This window comes from Colossoma macropomum, unplaced genomic scaffold, assembly GCF_904425465.1.
Source record: "Colossoma macropomum unplaced genomic scaffold, Colossoma_macropomum, whole genome shotgun sequence".
Lineage (NCBI taxonomy): Eukaryota > Metazoa > Chordata > Actinopteri > Characiformes > Serrasalmidae > Colossoma > Colossoma macropomum.
Window position 1 is genome coordinate 11,335,287 of NW_023494807.1, and position 21,701 is coordinate 11,356,987.

The following is a 21,701-nucleotide window of genomic DNA, read 5'->3' on the forward strand; positions in this document are numbered from 1 at the left end:
CGAATATTTTCATTTTTGAATATTTCAGCGAAATATTTTCTCAAATATTAGAACCTTTTTCTTATTTTTCTAAAATACAGTAAAAGCAAGAATCTGTAATTTGTAATAAAGTTGTCAAAGAGCCATGTTAACCACTGTGTTACATCACCTTGTGTTTAATCCTAATTTTTTTATGTTTTGCTTTTTAATTTTAATGTCTCTCTAAAATCCCAATATACGCCTCCGCGCCATTGGTATCTTCACACATATGCAGGTACCCCATGCTGTGGGCACTGATACTCCCCATGCCAAGATAGATGTTGGCATTTTCACCTTTCGCTGATAAAAGTCTGGATGTCCCCCTTTGTCTTTGGCACAGGAAACTCAGCATCCGTTTTTCCCCAAAACAAGTCGGAATGTGAACTCATCTGACCACAGCACACCTTTCCACTGTCTTTCGGGCCCAGAGAACTCGGCGGCGTTTCCGCATGGAATTGATGTGTGACTTTCTCTTTGCATAATAGTTTTAAGTTATATTTCTTGATGCAGTGATGAACTGTGTTAAGTGACAGTGGTTCTTGGTCCTCCCAAGCCTATGTGCCTGTGTTTAGCACAGTAGCATGACGGTTTCTAATGCAGCGCCCTCTGAGGGCTCAGTGGTTTCCGGCCTCGTCCTACACGGGCTAAGATTTCCTCAGATTCCCTGAATCTTTTTATTCTATTATGTACAGTAGATGGTGAAACATCTAAATTGTTTGCAATCTTGCTTTGAGAACGAGTTTGGCACAAAGTGCTGAGCCACGACCCAGCTTGGCTAACAGAGACGGAGCCTTTGTTGATGCTCCTTTGATACTCAGTCATTAAACCCTCACCTATTATCAGTTTACCTGCTTATTGGCTAATGTCTTGAATCTGTATAGCTTGAATATTCAATAAACTTTTCACTCTTATTTTACTGCATCCTAACCTTTTTTTGAATGTGTTCAAGTTATTCTTGTGAGTGGACACAGTGTTCAAAAACTCCAGCAGCACTGCTGTGTCTGATCCACTCGCACCAGCGCCACACACACTAACACGCCATCACCACATCAGTCACTGCAGTGCTGAGAATGACCCACCACCCAAATAATACCTGCTCTGTGAGGGTCTTGTGGGGGTCCTGACCACTGAAGAACAGGGTAACAATGTATGCAGAAAAACAGATGGACTACAGTCTGTAACTGTAGAACTACAGAGTGAAACTATATGGTCAGTGGAGCTGAGAAAATGGACAGGGAGTGTAGAAACGAGGTGGTCAGGTCCTGTAGTGTTTAATTATGGCTGAGCAGGTGAAATTCTGCTTTGCCTGGCGTTTGTGAATGAATCATATGTAATGTGTAATGTGATAGTGAACCACAGCGTCAGTGTCGTATGGTTATTTGAGCACCCTGGTTTTATGTTATCAATACTGGCTGATTTGACTGTTTAAGGATACTAATGCAGATGTGTACAGAGAAAGCTGACTATAAATAGCACTCAGACACCGTTTAACTCGGACACACGTTTTTTGTCGACCAGAAAAAAAGACAGAGCATTTAAATCTGTGTTCAGCAGTGAGTATCTGTCAGTAATCATGACGCTGAGTCGGTGGCTGATGATGATCCTGTTTATCGACTTCGCCTCCTCAGGTAAGACTGATTCTTTGCTAAAAGCAAAAGCCTGCAAAAAAAAAAAGATTCTTACCTCTTTAAACATGTACTAAATACATACTTTTACATTAATACCATGTAAATATATTACATGTACATCTATTAACATCTGTTGTAATTGGCAAGTTTAAAGCAATAGTCCAACATTTTTACTCACAATTATTCCTAGCGTATTCTATCAATATTCTGCTTGATCTAAAGTATAAAAGCACTTGTCTTTAAATGTACTTGAATATCAAAATTTAAAGTACTGTGAATTATCTAAGTAATTACATTAATTTGGTTAATAATTCAAGTTAGCTGTTCACACAGGCCTCCTTAATAGAAAATACGAATCAAAACAATCAAACTGCAGTAACTCGCATTACTTTTACGTTTTATACTTAAGTACATTCGAAAGTGAGTACTTTAGTGGAAATACTAATAGAACATTTCTACTTTTGTTCATTCTATTTTACCAGGACTAATTTTTACTGAGTATCTTGTACTAAACTAAAGAAGTTGTGGACTGAGACGCAATAAAATGGTACCAATCAAGTAAACGGATTAAATTAGTCTAAATGGGTTTTGTTGTTTATCAGTTTGTACCATAAGATGGAGGTGAGAGCAGTAATGTTGGAGCATATTGTGTCACTTCATTAGTTATAGTTTATCAACGCAGGTTTTATATCTTATTTATGCCCCACAGAAGCCTAAAGGTGCAGAGTGCTTTGTTTAAGGAGCATGCTAATAGCTTAGCATTAATGAAGTTTACAGGTTAGCATTAATGACTTTAAAAGGTCAGCATTAAGAGGTTAGCATTAATTAAGTCAATAGGTTAGTGTTAATGAAGTTTATAGATTAGCATTAATAAAATTAATAGATTAGCATTAATGAAGTTAATTGGTAGCATTATTGAAGCCAAAATGTTAGCTTTAGTGAAGTTAGCATTAATGATGTTTATATAAACAAAATAGGTAAAATCATTAATGAAGTCAGTGAGTTAGCTTTAAGTGTATAGGTTAGCATTAGTGAAGTTTATAGATTAGCATTAATAAAATTAGTAGATTAGCATTTAATGAAGTAAATTGGTTAGCTTTATGGAAGCTAACATTAATGACATAAGTCTTAACTAATGAAATTAATCTTAGAATTAATATAGTTTAGCATTTATAAAGTTAATAAGTCAGTCAATAATGCCAACTTGTTGAAAAAAAAGTTAGCATTATTAATGCCAATGTATTAAGGAAGTTAATAAGTTATCAATAATAAAGTGAAAAGGCTATCATTAATAAAGTGAATATATAAAGGTTGCTTAAAGGTTGCTATAAATTTATTTGCTTCAAATGTGTAGAGTGGCTCCATTTGAATGAAACATGTTACACTAACATAATTACTATCTGTAAATACTTAATTACCTTCCACAATTTAAGCTGATGAAACATATTTCATTTATGTAGAACTGATGCACACAAACTTTTTTCAGTGTAGTTATGGATACCATCAGTAAAGAACATTGAATACAATTAATAAAAACAGACTGTGTTATATATAAATTACTTGGCAATGTACAGATATAGACGACGCATCGCAGATCTCTAATGGAAAACAGTGTTGTAGTGTCAGGATGTGTTGAGTTTTGGTGTAGAAGTTCACGTTTTGCACTTTTTAAATAAACATAAGTGCAGATGTGCTGCATAAAGCATCAACAAAAGTGAAACATTTGACAGAAGCTAGACTCGGCGTCTCACTGGACACTTAAAACACGCCAAGCATTTCTCCACAAAGTGAACCTGTTTGGGATCATATATCACTCAGAGTCCATCAGCCCCGGGGCCCCTTCTGTTGATAGAAGCACTCTGCCCCGATGTCATTTTTATTTCATTACAGTTAACGACTGCGCTTTTTCACTGCTCGTTTTTGTTTTAGTGATAGTTTTACTCAACTGTAATAAACCTGGACTGGTGCGCACAGACATTTGCACATGACTGTATACATTATATACAGAAAAAAATATTCATCCAATTTCAAAGTGCCATATTTTTAGAACCGTGAGGCGCCTAGGAACCAATCACAATCCAATTGAAAGAGGGGGTCATAGAGTTTCTGACTGTCAGTGGATGATGGCTCCCTTCAGTCTGAGAGGAGATGAAACCCCTGAGCAGAAAGCATTCTGCGTTCTCCATTTCAGTAAGAGTGAATCCGTCATAACTGTGCAGTGTGATATTCGTGGGCAGTGAACCTCCAACAGCTCAGAGTGTTCGTTGTTGGTTCCACAACAGTGGATGATCTCCGAAATCTCACTGAAAGAGCCGTGAGTGCAGCGACACCCAACATGCTCAATGGAGTATGGGATGAATTTGACTATGGCTTTGATGTTGTCTGTACAGCTGGAGGAGGTTCATACTGAGCACTTGTAAAATTACATAATAAAATTTATGCTCACTTAAACCATTTACAGTTTACTGCATTGTTCTGTAATGATTTACAAGTGAAGTAAATCATTTTGAAATCAGATCAATCTTTGTGAATCACCCTGTATAATGCAAGTTAACTGGGATTAATCTGCACTTTTCAGGGCGTGTGCTGTGGAAGATTAAAGCACGTGTACGTGAGGCGCAGGAGCAGAGGGCCCAGGGGCAGGCGGCGATGCTCGGGGTCAGCGCAGTGCAGCTGCTCGAGGGCCTCATACAGCAACCACTGCAGCACTTTAACCGCAAAAATGCCAAAACCTTCCCTCAGGTAGGAGAACTCAGACACAGTGGGACACTTTGGCTATGTTCACACAGCAGGTAAATGTGGCCCAAATCTGTTTTTCTTTTTTTGCTTGGCTGTTCACAATGTCTTTTAAATGTGATCTGTAATATATTGAGGCCACAAATTAATATATTGAGGTCACAAATTAATATATTGAGGCCACAAGTTAATATCTTCCACAAATTAGTATATTGAGGCCACAAGTTAATATGTTCCACAAATTAGTATATCGAGGCCATAAATTACTATACTGAGGCCATGAGTTATGAGAAACTTAACTCGTGGCCTCAGTATATAAATCTGTAGCCTTAATATAATAATTTGTGGCCACGCCTTATTAAAAAAATACTCTCCCTAGGGACACTTAGTCGCCTTAGGGGCTTTATAGTTTATCCACATTTCTGTGCTGAAATCTGATGCCCCTCTTCTTACACCACTTTATAACAGCCTGTTTAAGCTCTGATGAATGTATGCTTAATATTCTGTGTATTATTATCTTTTATACAGACATTCCACTGAATTAGTCGAAACTGCCAAAATAAAAAACCTATTAAAAAAACAATGAAGGATTCAGACTTTAGGTATTTATAAAGATTATCTTCTGGTCTATTTAAACCTAAGGCACTAACAGAGATAGTAAGAGGCTAAATATATGCAAAATCATCATTTATAGCAGGGGTCTTTAGTTAAAGTTCACTAAGGTCCAGTTAGAGAAAATTTCCTCAAGCAAAGGTCCGGAACATCATAATGTCTGACTTGCATTACGACTCAGTGCCAAATACTGTTTACTGGAGTAGCCTAGTAGTTAAATCAACATCTTATACAGTCAACAACTGAATATCAAATCAAATAAAGAACAATTCAGTCATATTTCAACAATATTTATTGTCAGTTTTCTCTTTTTAGAGCACGCCATGTGAAATAACGTCCTTCTGACTCACTTTCTTCTCCGACTGCTGTTTCTCTGTCCCTCCCCTGTGTGCGTCACTTACTCAAGTCCAGAGCTGGTTTATGAGGAGCCTGGCCACTTCCTATTTCCCCCATTATATCAAAAACAGGACTGCTAAAACAGCAGAGGGCGGCCACGAACGAGTCCTCAATGAATGAGAGTGAATGAAGCTCAACGGCTAAAAATTAAAATAGTTTCTAATCACTTGCCTAGAACTTTCCTTTAATTTTAGAAAGTACAAGTTTGTATTTCACTAAAAAAGCAAAGAAAACTCACCTGTATGTTTCCTTTTTTATACAGCAAACGGGTTTTGGGCAGCAGGACGCTAACATTACTGCTACTGAGTGCTGATTGGTTGGCGAGCGGAGCAGCTCATTGGCTGTTTGCGCTCACTGACATCATGAACGTACAAGAGGCACTGTTTTAAACTCCTATAACTCGAGTTTAAAAGCTCTTAAAAATATAACAGCAGTGTTAAAATGTTTTATGCTGTTCTGTGTTCAGGAAATGAATGTATTATTTTATATTAAAAACGATTAAGCATTTATAAACTATGATTTTGTTCAAATGCTCCATATCAACCCATTGCCTGATCAGTGTATATCTAAACACTGTAACTGCAATTCAGCACATATATCACACATGAGTTTATAATCAGAGCTGTTCAGATAAAAGACTCTCACCAGACTTCGACTGTCCTCCTCTTCCTTTATGTCCCAGAGATTCTTTGTGAATGAAGCGCACTGGAATCGTCCTCACGGACCAGTTTTCCTCTACATCGGAGGAGAAGGTCTTCTCTCGAAATTCAGCGTGCTGGCTGGTATTCATTCTCTTTCTACTCAGTACAAAGATCAGAGCCATTGACTGTGTGGGATTATCTAGTCAAATTGGGCCTTGTGGTATTTTATTGTCTCACATCTGTACAGAGTACATTAAATCTTGGGGTGTCTGCGCTTATTGCAGGTGTCTGTATGTTATAAATGTACACCATGCTGTATGTGGCCTGTGGTGTCAGTTTTAGGCCATAAAAACAAAGAGAGCAGTGAGTATTGACATATAACCTGCTCCCCAACCCTAAACCCAAATCCTAGACCATAACCCTTAACTCTAAACCCTAATCCAGAACCCTACACTTTAAACTAGTACCCAAAACCAGAAACCTAACCCATAACTAACAAATAATGGTTTAGGCATTTTTGGTGTGGTTTGGTAGTTCTTGGTACGGTTTGCTTGTTCTTTGTGTGGTTTGCAGTTGTTGATGTGGTTTTGTGGTTCTTGTTATGGTTTACTAGTTTGTGATATGGTTTGGTAGTTTGTGGTATGGTTTGGTGGTCCTTGATGTGATTTGATAAATGTAGTATTGTTTAGTAGTTTCTGGTATAGTTTGATAGTTTTGTTGTAGTTTGGTAGTTTGTGGCATGGTCATGTAGTTGTGTTGTAGTTCGGTAGTTTGTGGCATAGTCGGGTAGTTGTGTTGTAGTTTGGTAGTTTGTGGCATGGTCGGATAGTTGTGTTGTAGTTTGGTGGTTTGTGGCATGGTTTGGTAGCTTTGTTGTAGTTTGTTGTATGGTGTGGAAGTTCTTGGTATGGTTTGGTTGTCCTTGGTCTGGTTTGATAATTTCAATATTGTTTAGTAGTTATTGGTATGGTTTGGTAGTTTTGTTATAGTTTGGTAGTTTTGGTGTGGGTTGGTTGTTCTCGGTGTGGTTTGATATAACTTCTTGTTGTGGTTTAGTAGCTATTGGTGTGTTTGGTAGTTTTTGAAGTGGTATGGTGGTTCTTGGTATGATTTGGTAGTTCTTGGTGTGGTTTGGTAGTTCCTGGTGTTGTTTGGTATGCTTTGTAGTTCTTTTTGTGTGATTGTTTGTCAGCCGGTATTACTGATAAATGTCAATTGACAAAACCACATTAGCGTAGCTAGAAACAGTAGTAGCAGCATGAAGCCTGAATTATCTCTACTTCAGTCCATGTTTATAGATAGCAGTGTGTCATACAGCCACTTAACTGCTGGATAGAAAAGCAACCTTAAGACACCAAACTTCAGTCTTGGCCCCACCTGAGTGTAACTCAGATTCTGGTGTTCCTCTGTCCCTCAGGTCACCACGTGTCCATGGCAGGGCAGCACGGGGCTCTGCTGGTGGCTCTGGAGCACCGTTTCTATGGCCAGAGCATCATCCCAGGAGGCCTGGAGACCCAGGACCTTGAGCATCTCTCCAGCCAGGAGGCGTGAGTGCACACCCCACAAACACTGTTCTGAAGGCGTCTTCTGATTGCAGTCTGATCTGTGTCTCTTCACCTTCTTGCGTAGACTCGCTGATCTGGCTGCTTTCCATCAGCACATCAGCCAGAAGTACAACCTCACCTGCAGGAACGTCTGGATCAGTTTCGGAGGTTCATATGCTGGAGCTCTCTCTGCGTGGTTCAGGGGAAAGGTGCGCAGGTCACTCTATTTTGTACTCTTATACACTGTAAAAGATGGCTTGTCTGTTCAACCTAAACAAACACAAGCTATTGAACTAGATTTATTCAACTCAAAATTTACTTTAATTGAAATCATTCATTCAAAGTATTTATTTAGGTTTAATAAAACTAGTTCATTTACTTGTTACCACGTGAAGTATTTTTTGTTGAACTGACAAGCCGTTTTTACAATGTATGTAAAAAAGGGGGTTTATTTGAAGTAGTGCTAAAATAGACCACTTTTGGTTCCCTAAAGAACATTTCAATGGGTGTTTTAAGAGCCACTGTAGTAAATGAACTGTGCAGCATTTCTTAAGTTTTAAGTTTAAAGAACTTCCACATAATACGGTTGTTGCCTTTCAAACCCCTTAAAGGTCCCATATCATGGAAAACCATGTTTTTCCTAACTTTCTTAACTTGAAAGTGTTTCGTCTAGTATGTAAACATCAATAAAGTTTAACAATGTGTCATTCACTTCCCAGTGAAGTTACAAGAAAACTAAACTACAAAAACAGCCTGTTTTGAATTGTTTATGTGATGTAACAAATACCAACACATTGACGCATATCCAACGATTTAGTCTACAGCAGTTTAGCCCCGCTCACTCACACTGAAGTTATAAGGAGTATAGCTTTTAGAATGTAGCACAAGATAGCCAATCAGAACAACGCTGATTTACATATATCAATCTTAAATGCACAGAAACAGTCAGTTTTATGTTTTTTGGGACATAAACCCACACAAATGCTATATATATATATATATATATATATATATATATATATATATATATATATAGAGAGAGAGAGAGAGAGAGAGAGAGCATTTGTGTGGGTTTATGCCCCAAAAAACATTAAACTGACTGTTTCTGTGCATTTAAGATTGATATATATAAAACAGTAAGATAAATGTAAGTTGTCATCACACTTTGCATCTTTCTACCAGTTTATTATTCATTCTCTGTTCCTTTTATTCTAACTTTATTTTATCAGGTATTTCATTTAAAGTTGCATTTTTTGCCATTTTAATTGCCTTTTTTATGTTATTTATGCTGTTTCATTTTGCTTTTATGTACGTTAAGCACTTTTAGTTGCCTCTGTGCTAGATAAATAATCTTGCAAAACGGTTTTATGTCAATTTAAGGTATTCCCTAGAACCGTACATCCAAACCAAGAACCATTTAGGAACTTTTATTCTGAAAAGAGCATCTGCTTTGTCAGTAAAGCACCAAAAATTAGGAATAAAAAAGGATTCTTTCCAGTGCATTGACTGAAAGGGGCTCGTTAACATAATGTAAATGACACCACATTAACTGCTCACTAATGGCTTAGAGGAATTATTTTATTAAATTTAATTTAAAAAGTTTAATAAATGCCAACACAATTAAGCAATAACTAATCACATGCAATAAAATGCAATATTTACACTACTAAGTATGAATTATTTATTTACGTATTTATATTGCAATATATTATCAAATATAAGTGAAAATGTATGTTTTCTAAAGAATAGACTTCAGTATTAAATAGAAGTTCAAAATATATGTAAGCAAAACGGCACAGTAAACATTCCAGCTATAAAATGGAACAAATACCACAACGCACTTTTATACATATTTTAGTGCTGTAAATTTATTGGGCCAGTTTTAAATAAATTTTAAATTTGCATATGTTCTTAAAATATATTTCAGAAATGTATTTCAACTATATATATGGGTATAAACAATAAAACAATAAAACATACATTTTTCTTATTATATTTTTGAACAGCCCTGAATGTGCTAATATGCTAACATGCTAACATTGCTAAAAATGAATGAGGGTCATTTAGGCTACAGTTAGTGATGAATGCCAGTGCTTAGGGACTCGTTAGCATGGTGTTACTTGATGTTAACTGATGTTAGCTGCTACCTTTTCATGCACTGTTAACAGCATTAGCATTTCTATGAGCCGTGCTGCTGTATCGGTGTAGCTGTTTGTCACTGGTGTTGTGTTTATTTTGCAGTTTCCTCACCTTGTTTATGGTGCAGTGGCATCGTCCGCCCCCGTCCAGGCCAAACTGGACTTCTCTGCTTATAACTTGGTAAGATTACAGTTAACTGTAACTGCATTCTGTCCGTGTTATGTACAAAACTGGCACGTGTGCCTAAATGCAATGTGTGTGTGCTGTTAGAGTGGAAAAATGCTAAATGTGCCTTGTTGTAACCGTAATATGCGCCCACAATGATCCCTGAACTTAACATTCCATTGACTGTTAGGCACTGTGGAAATTTCTCACAACTTTAGTTGCTTGAAACCAACGTGAGACTGAGGCCCAGTCCCATTTATTCTTTTTACCCCTACCCCTTGTTTTCGAGTGTCACCCTAACCCCCTGCAACTGAGTTACAAGGGGTAGTGGTTGAATTCTTGCCCTACGAAATGGGACCCTCAAATAAAAACAAAAAAAACATTACTTCATTAACAGCTACTAGCGCTGCTCTGTAGGCGACACTGCCAGTCTGCAGTGATAGCAGAGGAGTGTAAAGTTCAGCTCCTCACTGCTGGGCTTTAGTTACATTTAGGGCATCATATGCTTTCAAAGAGGGGGGCAATTATTTATTATCACCCACCGCTAATTCTTCAGTGATATGAAGCTGAAGTCAGATATTCACCAGCTTCTTGTTCGAATTTTCCCGTTCCACCTTAAATGGTGCAGCAGTTAAAATCTGGCACTTCAGGCGTCAGAACTGCTGGACTATTTAAGGTGGAACTGGAAATTTAGCTAGCTTGCTACCGAGACATTAGCATGCTATTATCGTTTTTTATGCTTGTTATGAAGAAACCACCATAATACACTGAAACGACATTAAACTAAGATAATATGATGGTTATCATAATTTTTTAATGGAGAAAATTCTCACATTTGTGGGTTCTTTTGATCTCTTGTTCAGCCATGTTGCTGGTTTTCTTTTTTCCCATATCACTCTGTTCGGAGTCTCTGAAAAACCTCTGTTTGGAGGGTCATGTAGCCCTAACACTTCACCCTACCCCTCTATCTCAACAGGAATCGGGACACCCTACCCCTAGACGTGAACGTGCAAAACAGACGGCTAAGGGCTAAGTGGTAGGGGCGAGGGGTGGAATGGGATTGGGCCTAAATTGCAGTTGAGTTGCGTAATGTAAAGCGTCCAGCAACTCGTGTGAACAGCTTACTTTCAAACCATCAGTTTCACCAGATCAGTGGATTATAAAATAAGGCAGAAGATGGTTTATTGGTCATCACTGAACTTTCATTTGCTGATTGTTCTCAAACTAGCCCTGTGTTGCATCGCTCCTTTTAGATCCTCCTCCTCACGAGCGAGCAGTTAGTAGGTTCAGCTTAAAGGGCCCATTTCTCAAAAAAACTAATTTTCTTTGCTTTTTTGAAATAAAGTGTAAACACCAAAGTTTCAAGATGTACCTTTCACTCCACAGTCCATATACAGAATCCAAGCTCATTTTCAATTCATTGTTTTGTGATGTCACCAACATATTTACATACGTCCACCTATTTAGCCTTCAAAAGTTTAGCCCCGCCCCCTCACACTGAAGCTATGAGAAGTGTTTGATTGTTGAACAAACAGCCTGTTTAATTTCAAAGAGAGAACAATGAATTATACCATATTTGTCTTTTAAATAAATCAAAATTAAATTCAGACGCACATTTCAGTCACATTAAGGCACGTTTTGCGCTGCGGCTGCGCTCACAGCTGTTTAACCTTCTGGATAACATATCATTGTCACAGTGGCAGCCGCTGACCTTCATCTAATTCTCCTATGTGTCCTATTTGCAGGTAGTTGGACACAGTCTTAGGGATGAGAGTGTGGGCGGCTCTGAGAAGGTAAGAACATTCCAGATTGTAAACTGGTTGTTCTAGACACCTTCTCATCTGACATTTATTCCAAAATTTTAAGATAAATGAGTTGTTATTGTGGTTTTGTTATACTGTTACAAATGTTATGACATAATTACTTGATTAACAGTGTAGTTACTTGTTCACAGTTCCATTGGATTTATATTCTGTATGGACAGATTTGGTTCTGCACTTCTCACTGTTTTGGTTTCCATGTAAACAAACAACAAAAACGTGGCAAAAGAAGAAAAGTTTCATTACATATAGCAAGACTGTACATAACAGCAAATTTAAAGGTTCCCAAATGGTCACTTTCCACCCAGTTATACAACGATGGAGGTCCTTAATAGCGTCCCTCTCAAGAAACATACCACAAACCTCACTGGGACACCAAAGCTGAAAAGAGCTATTATTCCCAGGTGTAAGAAATCTATTCTGAAGCAAAATCCTCTACACTCTCAGAAATAAAGGTACTGTGACTGAGAAGTTTGTTGGGCCAGGAACAGTTCTCTATTGCTCATCTTTAGCTGGTTTGTGAGTTTATTCATTAATTAAGGGGTGTTATAAATGATCTCAGCCTTTATGAGACAGAATAGGTGTTCTGGGGGGCTCTGACGTTCACAAATTTCAGTATGACCACCAGGTGGCGACCTTGACTTCTAAATGCATGATGCCTGAATGCACAGACTTCTTATTTTCTCAGTTTATTCAGCCCTTTCTGTCAAAACACCCTGGAAGTATTTTAGCGAGAGAAAAGAATTGAAGTTATACAGTCATATGCCCTGCTCAAAATACATGTTTTATTAAGTGAAAATTAGCTAAAATATTCTAAATATACAGGGAAAACAGTAAAATATGGCATTTCCAGCACATTTTAGTGCACAATTTCTGTACAAAATACAAAATATGCTATAACTTTTGCATCATTTTATGTTTAGTTTTTCCTCAACACTTTTCAACACTCTCAGAAATAAAGGTACTAAACTGTCACTGGGGCAGTACCCCCGTTGTCACTGGGGTGGAACCCTAAATGGTACATTTAGTACCTTTAGTCAGGGAACATAACTGTACCATAATTCACTGAAATGATATTTTCTAAGCTGTACTGACTCCACACACCCCGTCTCATCTCCAGGCTTTTTATTTTACTGTTCTGTTTTAAAACATTCGGTTATGAAAAAGTACAAATACGAATTTTCACCTGGAAAAACTTATTTAAGGTTCACAACTGGACCTTAAAACCACTGTTGTACCTTTGAAGGAACATTTACATTGTTTGTACCTTGATGAATGAAAAATGTACCTGCATAGAACCATTATTACTAACAGTGTATATTAAAAAAAAACAGATTTGATTTCAGAAGATAATCTATATTCCTTCAATATGTTATTTTAATAATAATGTTTATTTATCTGAAAGTGTCCAAGGACAAGTACAAAGATCAGTTCATACAGGTTTTTTTAGTGATTGTAAATAAGTTTGATTTATAAGTTCATAAGATTTTTTTCAATTAATTTTGTGGTTGTTCCACTGATATTTTCTGGGAGGCAAAATGTATGGTCCCGTTTAAAAATGAATTTGTTTTGTTATATAAGCTGTCAAACACATTGAATAGATTCCAACTGATACAAAAGTTCACGTAATATCATTTATAATATTTTTAAAGTATTTTTTAATAGTTTTCAAATTTAGAACTTCTACAATTTTCATTTTGAATTTACTTTATTTTGTCATTAACCCTTCTAAAGTCATTATATTTCATTATATTTCTTTATATTTCCCATAATGAAACATGCCTCTGCTCTCTGGTTCAGTGCGTCAAGGCTGTTCGGGAGTCCTTTGCGTTGCTGGAAGCTGCTCTGCTGGGGGGCAATGAGACACAGGTGGGGAAGGACTTCCGCTGTTGTGAGACGCCAAAGAGCCCCGAGGACCAGGCGGAGCTCCTGCAGAGCGTGGCTGACATCTTCATGGGAACCGTCCAGTACAATGAGGAGGTCGGGCCGCTGACCATCACCCGCATCTGTGACATCATGACCGAAGATCAGGCGGAGGGAGAGGAGGCCTATCACAGACTGGTCAAACTCTCAGAGGTGTGAACTTTAATACTTATCCTTATATTAAAGGGTAATCCCACCAAATTTCTAAATTTATATAATTAATATTTGTGTAATTGTAATTATATTAATCTGAAAAGTCATTCAGAGTGGTTTGGTGTGAAATGCTCCGTTCTAGAGAAACTTACCGAGTCAGAATTGATCATAGTGGTGGTGATAGGAACCAGACGTCCACCTCAAAAAGCTCCCTCACAGAAAGTTACTACATGAAATGGTTATGAATTCACTGCCTGATTACTGAGACGTTATTTTACGATAGTTTTGAGAAGATTTTGGCATTAAAATCCATTTATGGTGGAGGGATACATGCAGGGCATCATACAGCCAAAGTAAACGCATATAAAATTTATATATAAACTCAGAAGACTTGTGTAGGTTCATTGGTGGTTTTGGATAGTAAATAAAATGTCTATATTTGTGTTGTAGTCATGGCGACCCCTGGTTCCTATCAGCACAACTGTAAAGAAATCTGAACCATTTCATACCAAACCACTCTGAATGACTCTGAACCACTACTGACATTATGCAGAAATTTCAAAAAAGTGGTGGGATTCCCCTTTGAAAGCTCTCCAATGTGAAAATAGCTTTGTCAATTGAAAAAACATATTCTGTTGGGCTGATCCTTGTGATGCTGATAGATGTGAGTTGCTGTCTTCCTGAGAGACCTTTCCATTGAATTAACTGGGACACAAACACTTGGTAATTAAATCTGTAACTGAGGAGTTTGTTGGAACAGTTCTCTATTGCTCATCCTCAGCCAGTTAGTGAGTTTATTAATTCATTAAGCAGCGTTATAAATGACGTCGGCCTTTATGAGACAGAATAGGTGTTCTGGGGGGCTCTGACGTTCACAAATTTCAGTATGACCACCAGGTGGCGACCTTGACTTCTAAATGCATGATGCCTGAATGCACAGACTTCTTATTTTCTCAGTTTATTCAGCCCTTTCTGTCAAAACACCCTGGAATTATTTCAGTGAGAGAAAAGAATTGAAGATATACAGTCGTATGTCCTGGTCTAATTACATGTTTTGTTAAGTGAAAAATACAAAATATGCTAGAACTTTTTATATATTAAATTTATTATACTAAATTTCCTTCGGGATCAATAAAGTGTCTGTCAATCTATCTATCTGTCTATCTATCTATCTGTCTATCTTTTGCATCATTTTATGTTCAGTTTTTCTTCAATATATTAATTTCAGTAAATAAACAGTAATTGTGCATTACAATGTGCAGACGTGTGCTCTCTTATTTTCACTATATATAATACAATCCACTTACATAAGGAAGGAGAAAGTCAGGAGTTTCAAAAAGTGAAGTTCAAAAACTGATTTAAAGCTACAGAGAAAATGTGGCTCCTAACAACCACCTGGAAGACCTCCTAGACCCCAATACTGCCCCCATCAGACAAACAGCACTTAAAACTTTCATCTTTGAGAGAGAGGAGAAAATCAATCTGGTTCAGATCTGAAAACATCCACAGGTGTTTCTGTCCATCCTTCCACTGTGAGAAGACGACTCAACTCTATGGGTCTGAAAGGATGTGTAGCTGTCAAGAAGAACCTCACTGAGAAAAGGAGACGGACACATCAAACAAAGAAGCTGAACAATGGACTGACCACCCCAGAGTCCAGACCTCAACACCACTGAATGTGTTTGATTACTTCAGAAAATCATCAACCAGCTTCTAAGACTGAACTTTGGAGGTGTGTCTGCAGATTCTTTGAGGAACTGAAAGTGAGTCTCCTGAAAAGAACGGAAGCTGGAAAAAAGTTGAAGAGTGACTCACTGACTCAAACAGCTGAGCATAGATTCAGCTGTTGAGGCTTCTGTGCGATTTGTGGTTAAATTTGGAAGTGAAGTAAATAGAGGTGATAAAGTGATAGTTCTGTGTAGATCCTCACACTTTCTTAACTCCTGTGTGATCATGTCTGTAGAATTATCGCTCTATGGAAAAGAAGTCGTGTCTGGAAGTTTCTTGGGCGAAGACCATCCAGTACTTCAATCAGACCACCGATGAGAGCTTCGGGTACAGACAGTGGTTCTACCAGACCTGCACTGAGTTCGGCTTCTGTAAGTGATTTTGAATTTCTGCCCGTCGCTGTTCAACAGAATGTTTTATATAATATAAAACCAGTTTGGATTCAGTTGAATGTATAGAACTCGACTGGTTCTAGATCATCAGTCTGCTGTAAATAAACATCAATAAATGTCAAATGTGTCCCTAAATGATACACAGAGCTGTAGAACATTCTGCAGTGATTGTAGATCATCAAAATAGTTCAAGTACAGAACATTACTCATCATTTTACTCACTTGTTGTTCACACAATTCTTGAAATATTGAATAAACATTTAGAATATTTTAGTGAATATTTTGTCATTTTTTTAATCCACATTAAATAAGTTATTATTAAATATAAAATTACAGAAATTGTAAAAATGGTAAGAAATCCCTAATTTCTGAGCAGTAGTGTATAATAACCTGTCGAGCCTGAAGCTTAATATGTATAATTTATATTAACACTTTTTATTCAGTATCTGATATGAATTATTCAATAGCTACTATGAATTATTCAATAACTTCTATAAATTGTTCAATAACTAATATAAAATATTCAGTATCTAATATAAATTATTCAGTAACTTCTATGAATTATTCAGGATCTACCATAAATTATTCAATAACTACTATGAATTGTTTAATAACTTTTATAAATTACTCAGTATCTACTATAAATTATTCAGTAACTGCTATTAATTATTCAATAGCTTCTGTAAATTATTCATTAACTACCATGAATTATTCAATAATTTCTAGAAATTATTCAGTAACTACTATAAATTATTTAATAACTATAATGAATTATTCAATAGCTTATATATATTAAGTATCTATTATTTATTTTTTAAATCTTCTACAAAATTATTCTGTATCTACTATAAATTATTCAATAACTTCTATGAATTATTCATTAACTACTATAACTCATTCAGTATCTGTGATTAACTGTTTAATGCCTGCTATGATTTATCCAGTATCTACAATTAATTAGTCAGTATATGCTACAAATAATTTAGTAGTATAATTTAGTTAATGTTGAATTATTCATGAACTACTATGAATTATTCAGTATCTGCTAGAGAACATGTTTCATATTGCGCTCTGTTTTGTGTTGCTCTGAAACAGATCAGACGTGTGAAGATTCCAGCTGCCTGTTCTCCCACATGAGGACGCTGCAGACTCAGACTCAGCTGTGCCTCCTGCTGTTCAACATCTCCCAGCACACCCTGCCCGCCAACATCGACTTCACCAACCAGTACTACGGAGGAGACCAGCCACAAACACACCGCGTCCTCTACGTCAACGGTGAGAAGACATTCAGTGGCACTGACTGACCCGGTCACATCCAACAACTGTAATCAATTTTAAAAATATCAATCAGTTTCTCGATAGGTTGAATGAATAACTGACTCTAAATGTAGGTATTGTGATATAAACTGAGTCTGTTCTACAGTTTCTCATTAGGCTGAATGAATAACTGGCTCTAAATGTAGGTATTGTGATATAAACTCATTTTCCACAGTTTCAGTTACACTGATTGTGACTTTTTGCCTCGTTTTAGGTGACATTGACCCCTGGATGACACTCAGCATCGTGCGTAACGGTACCGGTGAGGACAAACACAGAGCCGTGCTCATTCGAGGCTCCGCCCACTGCGCCGACATGAACCCATTGCGGTCCTCAGACAGAACCTCACTGAAACAGGCCAGAAAGGTGAGAGAAGAGAAAGAGTGTGAGAGAGCAGGGAAGGAGGGGAGAGAGAGGAAGTGTGATACTGATATGGATTGTGTGGGGAAACAGTGATGGCGTGTGGAGGAATAAAGATGGATTACTGTAATACTGCACTTCACAAACCATCCCCCTCCACTCTCTCTCACTCCCTCATTCTCTCTCTCTCTCTCTCTCTCTCTCTCTCCCTCTCTCTATCCTTCCACACAGCCACACAAACATAAACAAACACTCTCTTGTGTTTTCCTGTTTTTTTTCTATGCAGGAGATCGAGGGATGTGTGTCTGCGTGGCTAAAGAGTGCAGCGCAGGAGTACCGCGATTAACCAATCAGAATGAGCGGCCACTGGTCACATGACCAGAGTGGACCAACCTGCTTGGCCTTTAAAGTCTGAGTCGCTCTGTATTAGGAGTGTAAGCTGGTTTTCTCTGTCAGCTGTCACGTCCTTCAGTGCACAAAAGTGCTCTAAAGCTGATAAGTTCCGCCGCGCCGACATTTTTCCAACAAAACATCACTGGATTCCATGAATTATGAGCTGGTTAAGGTATATCCCAGGGTTCCAGTCAAGTGATTTTTCTGTTGTGGCCGACATATTTGGGACCGACTTTCGGGCTTAACTGCTCCGCACGAACGTAACTAGAAGTGAAAGATGGCTAAAATTACTCTCCTTACTTTGGAAGAGAAAAAACGTTACCTGGACAAGGTCAGTGATCTTTATACAGTTTCCCCTCCTGGTGCCACTTAAACTGTCGGAAAAGCTACCAAATTTGTGTTTTCCTGACATGCTTATCTCATACTCAGCCCCTCTCACTATTCTGGAGAGCCTATCACAGCATTTAAAAGCACAGAAGGCTCTTCACATCAGGGTGGGTAAAGGATCACATGGTGATGCATAAAGAGGAGAAAACTCTTTGTCATCATAGGAGGGAAACAACATCAGCTAATTAACACAGATGAGAGCAATGCTAGCCTTTAGATAACTTTAGCTAATGTTATCAGCCGAGAGATAAACAGTCGTCCCCTTAACGGAGCTGCAAACAGCCGGTATAACTTTACTCTCTGTTTCTGGAGATTTAAATGACATTTGAATGGAGAAACATAAACATTAAATATAAGACTAAATGTTGTGGGTCGGAAAACTACGTCGTGTTTTGACAGACGTGATTCTGTAAGTTTGCTGGTGCAGTTAGTTCAGAGTTCATCTCCAGTCCTGCAACCCCTGCACTGCATTACTGTGGTTTCCCTCGTTAAAATACCTGATATTATTAGCTAATTAATCCCTTCTTGAACTGATCGAGGTGTGAACAGCAGAGAGAAACACTAAACTATACAGTGCAGATACAAGTTAGCAGATTTAACCAAGCAGCCCAACACCAGGGGGCGCTACATTGCTATTTTAACTCTATTATTTAGACTGCTGATGTTAAATGTGGGGATGAAACATAACCCGTTATACTCTCTATTAAATCTAAACCACATCTACACAGCTCCATCAGTAAACAGCTGTTTTCTGATTGGTCTGTGGTTTGTTTACATTTTGACTTGACGCAGACTCTGCGTTACCAGTGTAGACATGCTGAAGGCTTTGTGATGTGATACCAGAGAACTTCTAGAGAGGAGAATTACCGCTCTGTAATGTCCGGGTTTCTCAAACACTAGAGGGCGCTCCCGAGCGAGTCCAAAATGAATGGGTTAGTATGGAGCATTTGAGCGAAACCATCGTTTATAAACGCTTAAACATAAATAATACATTCGTACCTTGAACACAGAACAGCATGAAACATTAACACTGCTGTTATATTTTTAAGAGCTTTTAAACTCGAGTTATAGGAGGTACGTTCATGACGTATACTCAGGTACATGACGTCAGTGAGCGCGAACAGCCAATGAGCTGCTCCGCTCGCCAACCAATCAGCACTCAGTATCAGTTTTGTTGTTTTGCTGCCCAAAACCCGTTTGCTGTATAAAAAAGGAAACATACAGGTGATTTTTCTTTGCTTTTTAAGTGAAAAACATCCTTCTACTTTCTAAAATTAAAGGAAAGTTCTGAGCGAGTGATTAGAAAATATTTAAACTAAACATTTTTAGGCATTTAACTCCATTTACTCTCATTCATTTAAGACTCCCTCGTGGGCGTCCTCTGCTCTTTTGCGGACCTGTTTTTGATATAACGGGGAAAATAGGAAGTGGCCAGACTCCTCATAAACTACATTCCCGGCTTTGGAACATTTTTGTTCACCACAGGGCGCAAAATCAGCGATATGCAAAAACGCTATTAGGTTTTCCTACAGACGAAACCAGCTTCGGAGTTCCTTATATGGGCATGACACCGACTACTACGGAGCCCTGCTGGTGACATCAGGTATAAATAAAAATAAAGCGGGGCCACTACTCAATAAGGTGTGGGAATGATATAATTAAGTCATATCCACAACTTAGTGAGGTGTGGGAATAAGATCATTAAGCCCTGAACACAGTTTGTTAAGTCATGATCTCACTCCCATGCTTTACTAAGTCTTGGCCGCGACTTTATTATCTTGTTCCCATGCTTTCGTGGCACTAGGATCTCATTCCCATGCATTAATACGGTGTGGCTACATGTTATTTTTATTTATACCGCATGTCACCAGCAGAGCTCTGTAGACTACAGAATGATGCACGACTTCTGTGAGGTCAAAGGTCAACATCATACTGGCATCTATCGTGGCCTGAGTCATCCAGTTCTCTCAGCTTTACTGCCTTATTTTCTCATTTATTATCAGTTTCTTTGTGCATGTAAAGAATTGAGTGAATTTCACTCATTCAGTGCTGTTTTCTATCTTTTCCTGTACAATATCCTTGTTTTAAATTACATACTCAAAGTGGGTGTGGCCTAAACCAGCAAAGCGTGCGAATTGGTGGGTTTATTTACTGATGAAAACAAATCACAGACTAATTAAGCAGCACTAATGTTAATAACATGCATACAGAATGTAATTTAGACAGCCAATCAGCAGCCTAGATTTTGGACCAAGCATGCTTACTGGCTCATAAATACTGATAAGATGGACTATTTGATCCAATTTTTTTTAACTCTATTGATTTTTCACTACTTGATTGTTTTAGTTATACTAATTTGGTCACTAATTTAAAAATACTAAATTTTTAATATGCATGTCCAACTCTCAATTTTAGTGCAGATTAATCTGGTAAAAGATTCTACAGGGAGATTCACTTGAAAGAGGCCCCGAATATTCTGTAATAACTCTTGTTAGGACGAAGCAATTTGAACCAAACAACATGTAATGTGCTCCTCAGTATATGGAGCTTTGAACAAGCCGGGATGCCCCTGCGTCGGAGCGATGAGGTAGGCGCCGAACAATCGTTGCGACATTTAACCTTACCCCATGCATACCACTGCACCCCTTCATGTGTCTGGCAGAAAACAGAGATCACTTCCAGCATCGCATGTAATGCAATCATTCACACATGCGTCAAGGTATGTAGCGTATTTTTTTGGTTCAGATTGCTTCGTCCTAACGGGAGTTACAGCAGAATATTCGGGGCCTCTTTCGAGTGAATCTCCCTATATTGTGCTATTTTCTTTGCTGTTTTAATTAAAACATAATAAAGTAAATAAAAATTTGTGTCTGCGTTTGTTCTTTTCACATTCAAACTTTTGTGATATCGTAAATATGGGAGGAGGACAGTTGTGGAAGTGGCAGCTTGTGAATTACGACACTGACAGATCCATCACGGTTTATTTGTGTGTTTGTCAATCACTACATCATTGCTGTCCTATCAAAACACTGCGTCTCTGAAATGGAGGAAAAAACGCCTTCTGAAAGGGGAATTCCTAAATCTTGCAAATTTCTGCGTAATTGAGGGTCTTGGGTGTAAACAGAGTGATTCAGAGTGGTTTGGTGTGAAATGGTTCAGATTTCTTTACAGTGGTGGTGATAGGAACCAGGGGTCGCCATGACTACAACACAAATATAGACATTTTATTTACTATCCAAAAACACCAGTGAACCTACCTGAGTCTTCTGAGTTTATATGGAATGTTGATGATGAAATAATTTGAAATAATTAGTTTTCTACGGGGACTATTTTGCCTCACAGCACGCTG

General features: G+C 37.9%; 1 protein-coding gene across 1 annotated transcript; it reads left to right on the top strand.

Annotated features, from left to right (window-relative positions):
* The first annotated feature begins 1,262 nt into the window (after window positions 1–1,262).
* LOC118797171 (thymus-specific serine protease) lies at window positions 1,263–17,937 on the top strand. The gene is made up of 12 exons (XM_036556426.1): window positions 1,263–1,646; window positions 4,225–4,388; window positions 6,073–6,172; window positions 7,449–7,578; window positions 7,661–7,784; window positions 9,817–9,894; window positions 11,625–11,672; window positions 13,500–13,775; window positions 15,739–15,874; window positions 16,991–17,170; window positions 17,427–17,578; window positions 17,859–17,937. Exons 1-12 carry the CDS (start codon window positions 1,592–1,594, stop codon window positions 17,916–17,918), a joined length of 1,503 nt encoding a protein of 500 aa, XP_036412319.1. The 5' UTR covers window positions 1,263–1,591; the 3' UTR covers window positions 17,919–17,937.
* The last annotated feature ends 3,764 nt before the right edge of the window (window positions 17,938–21,701 follow it).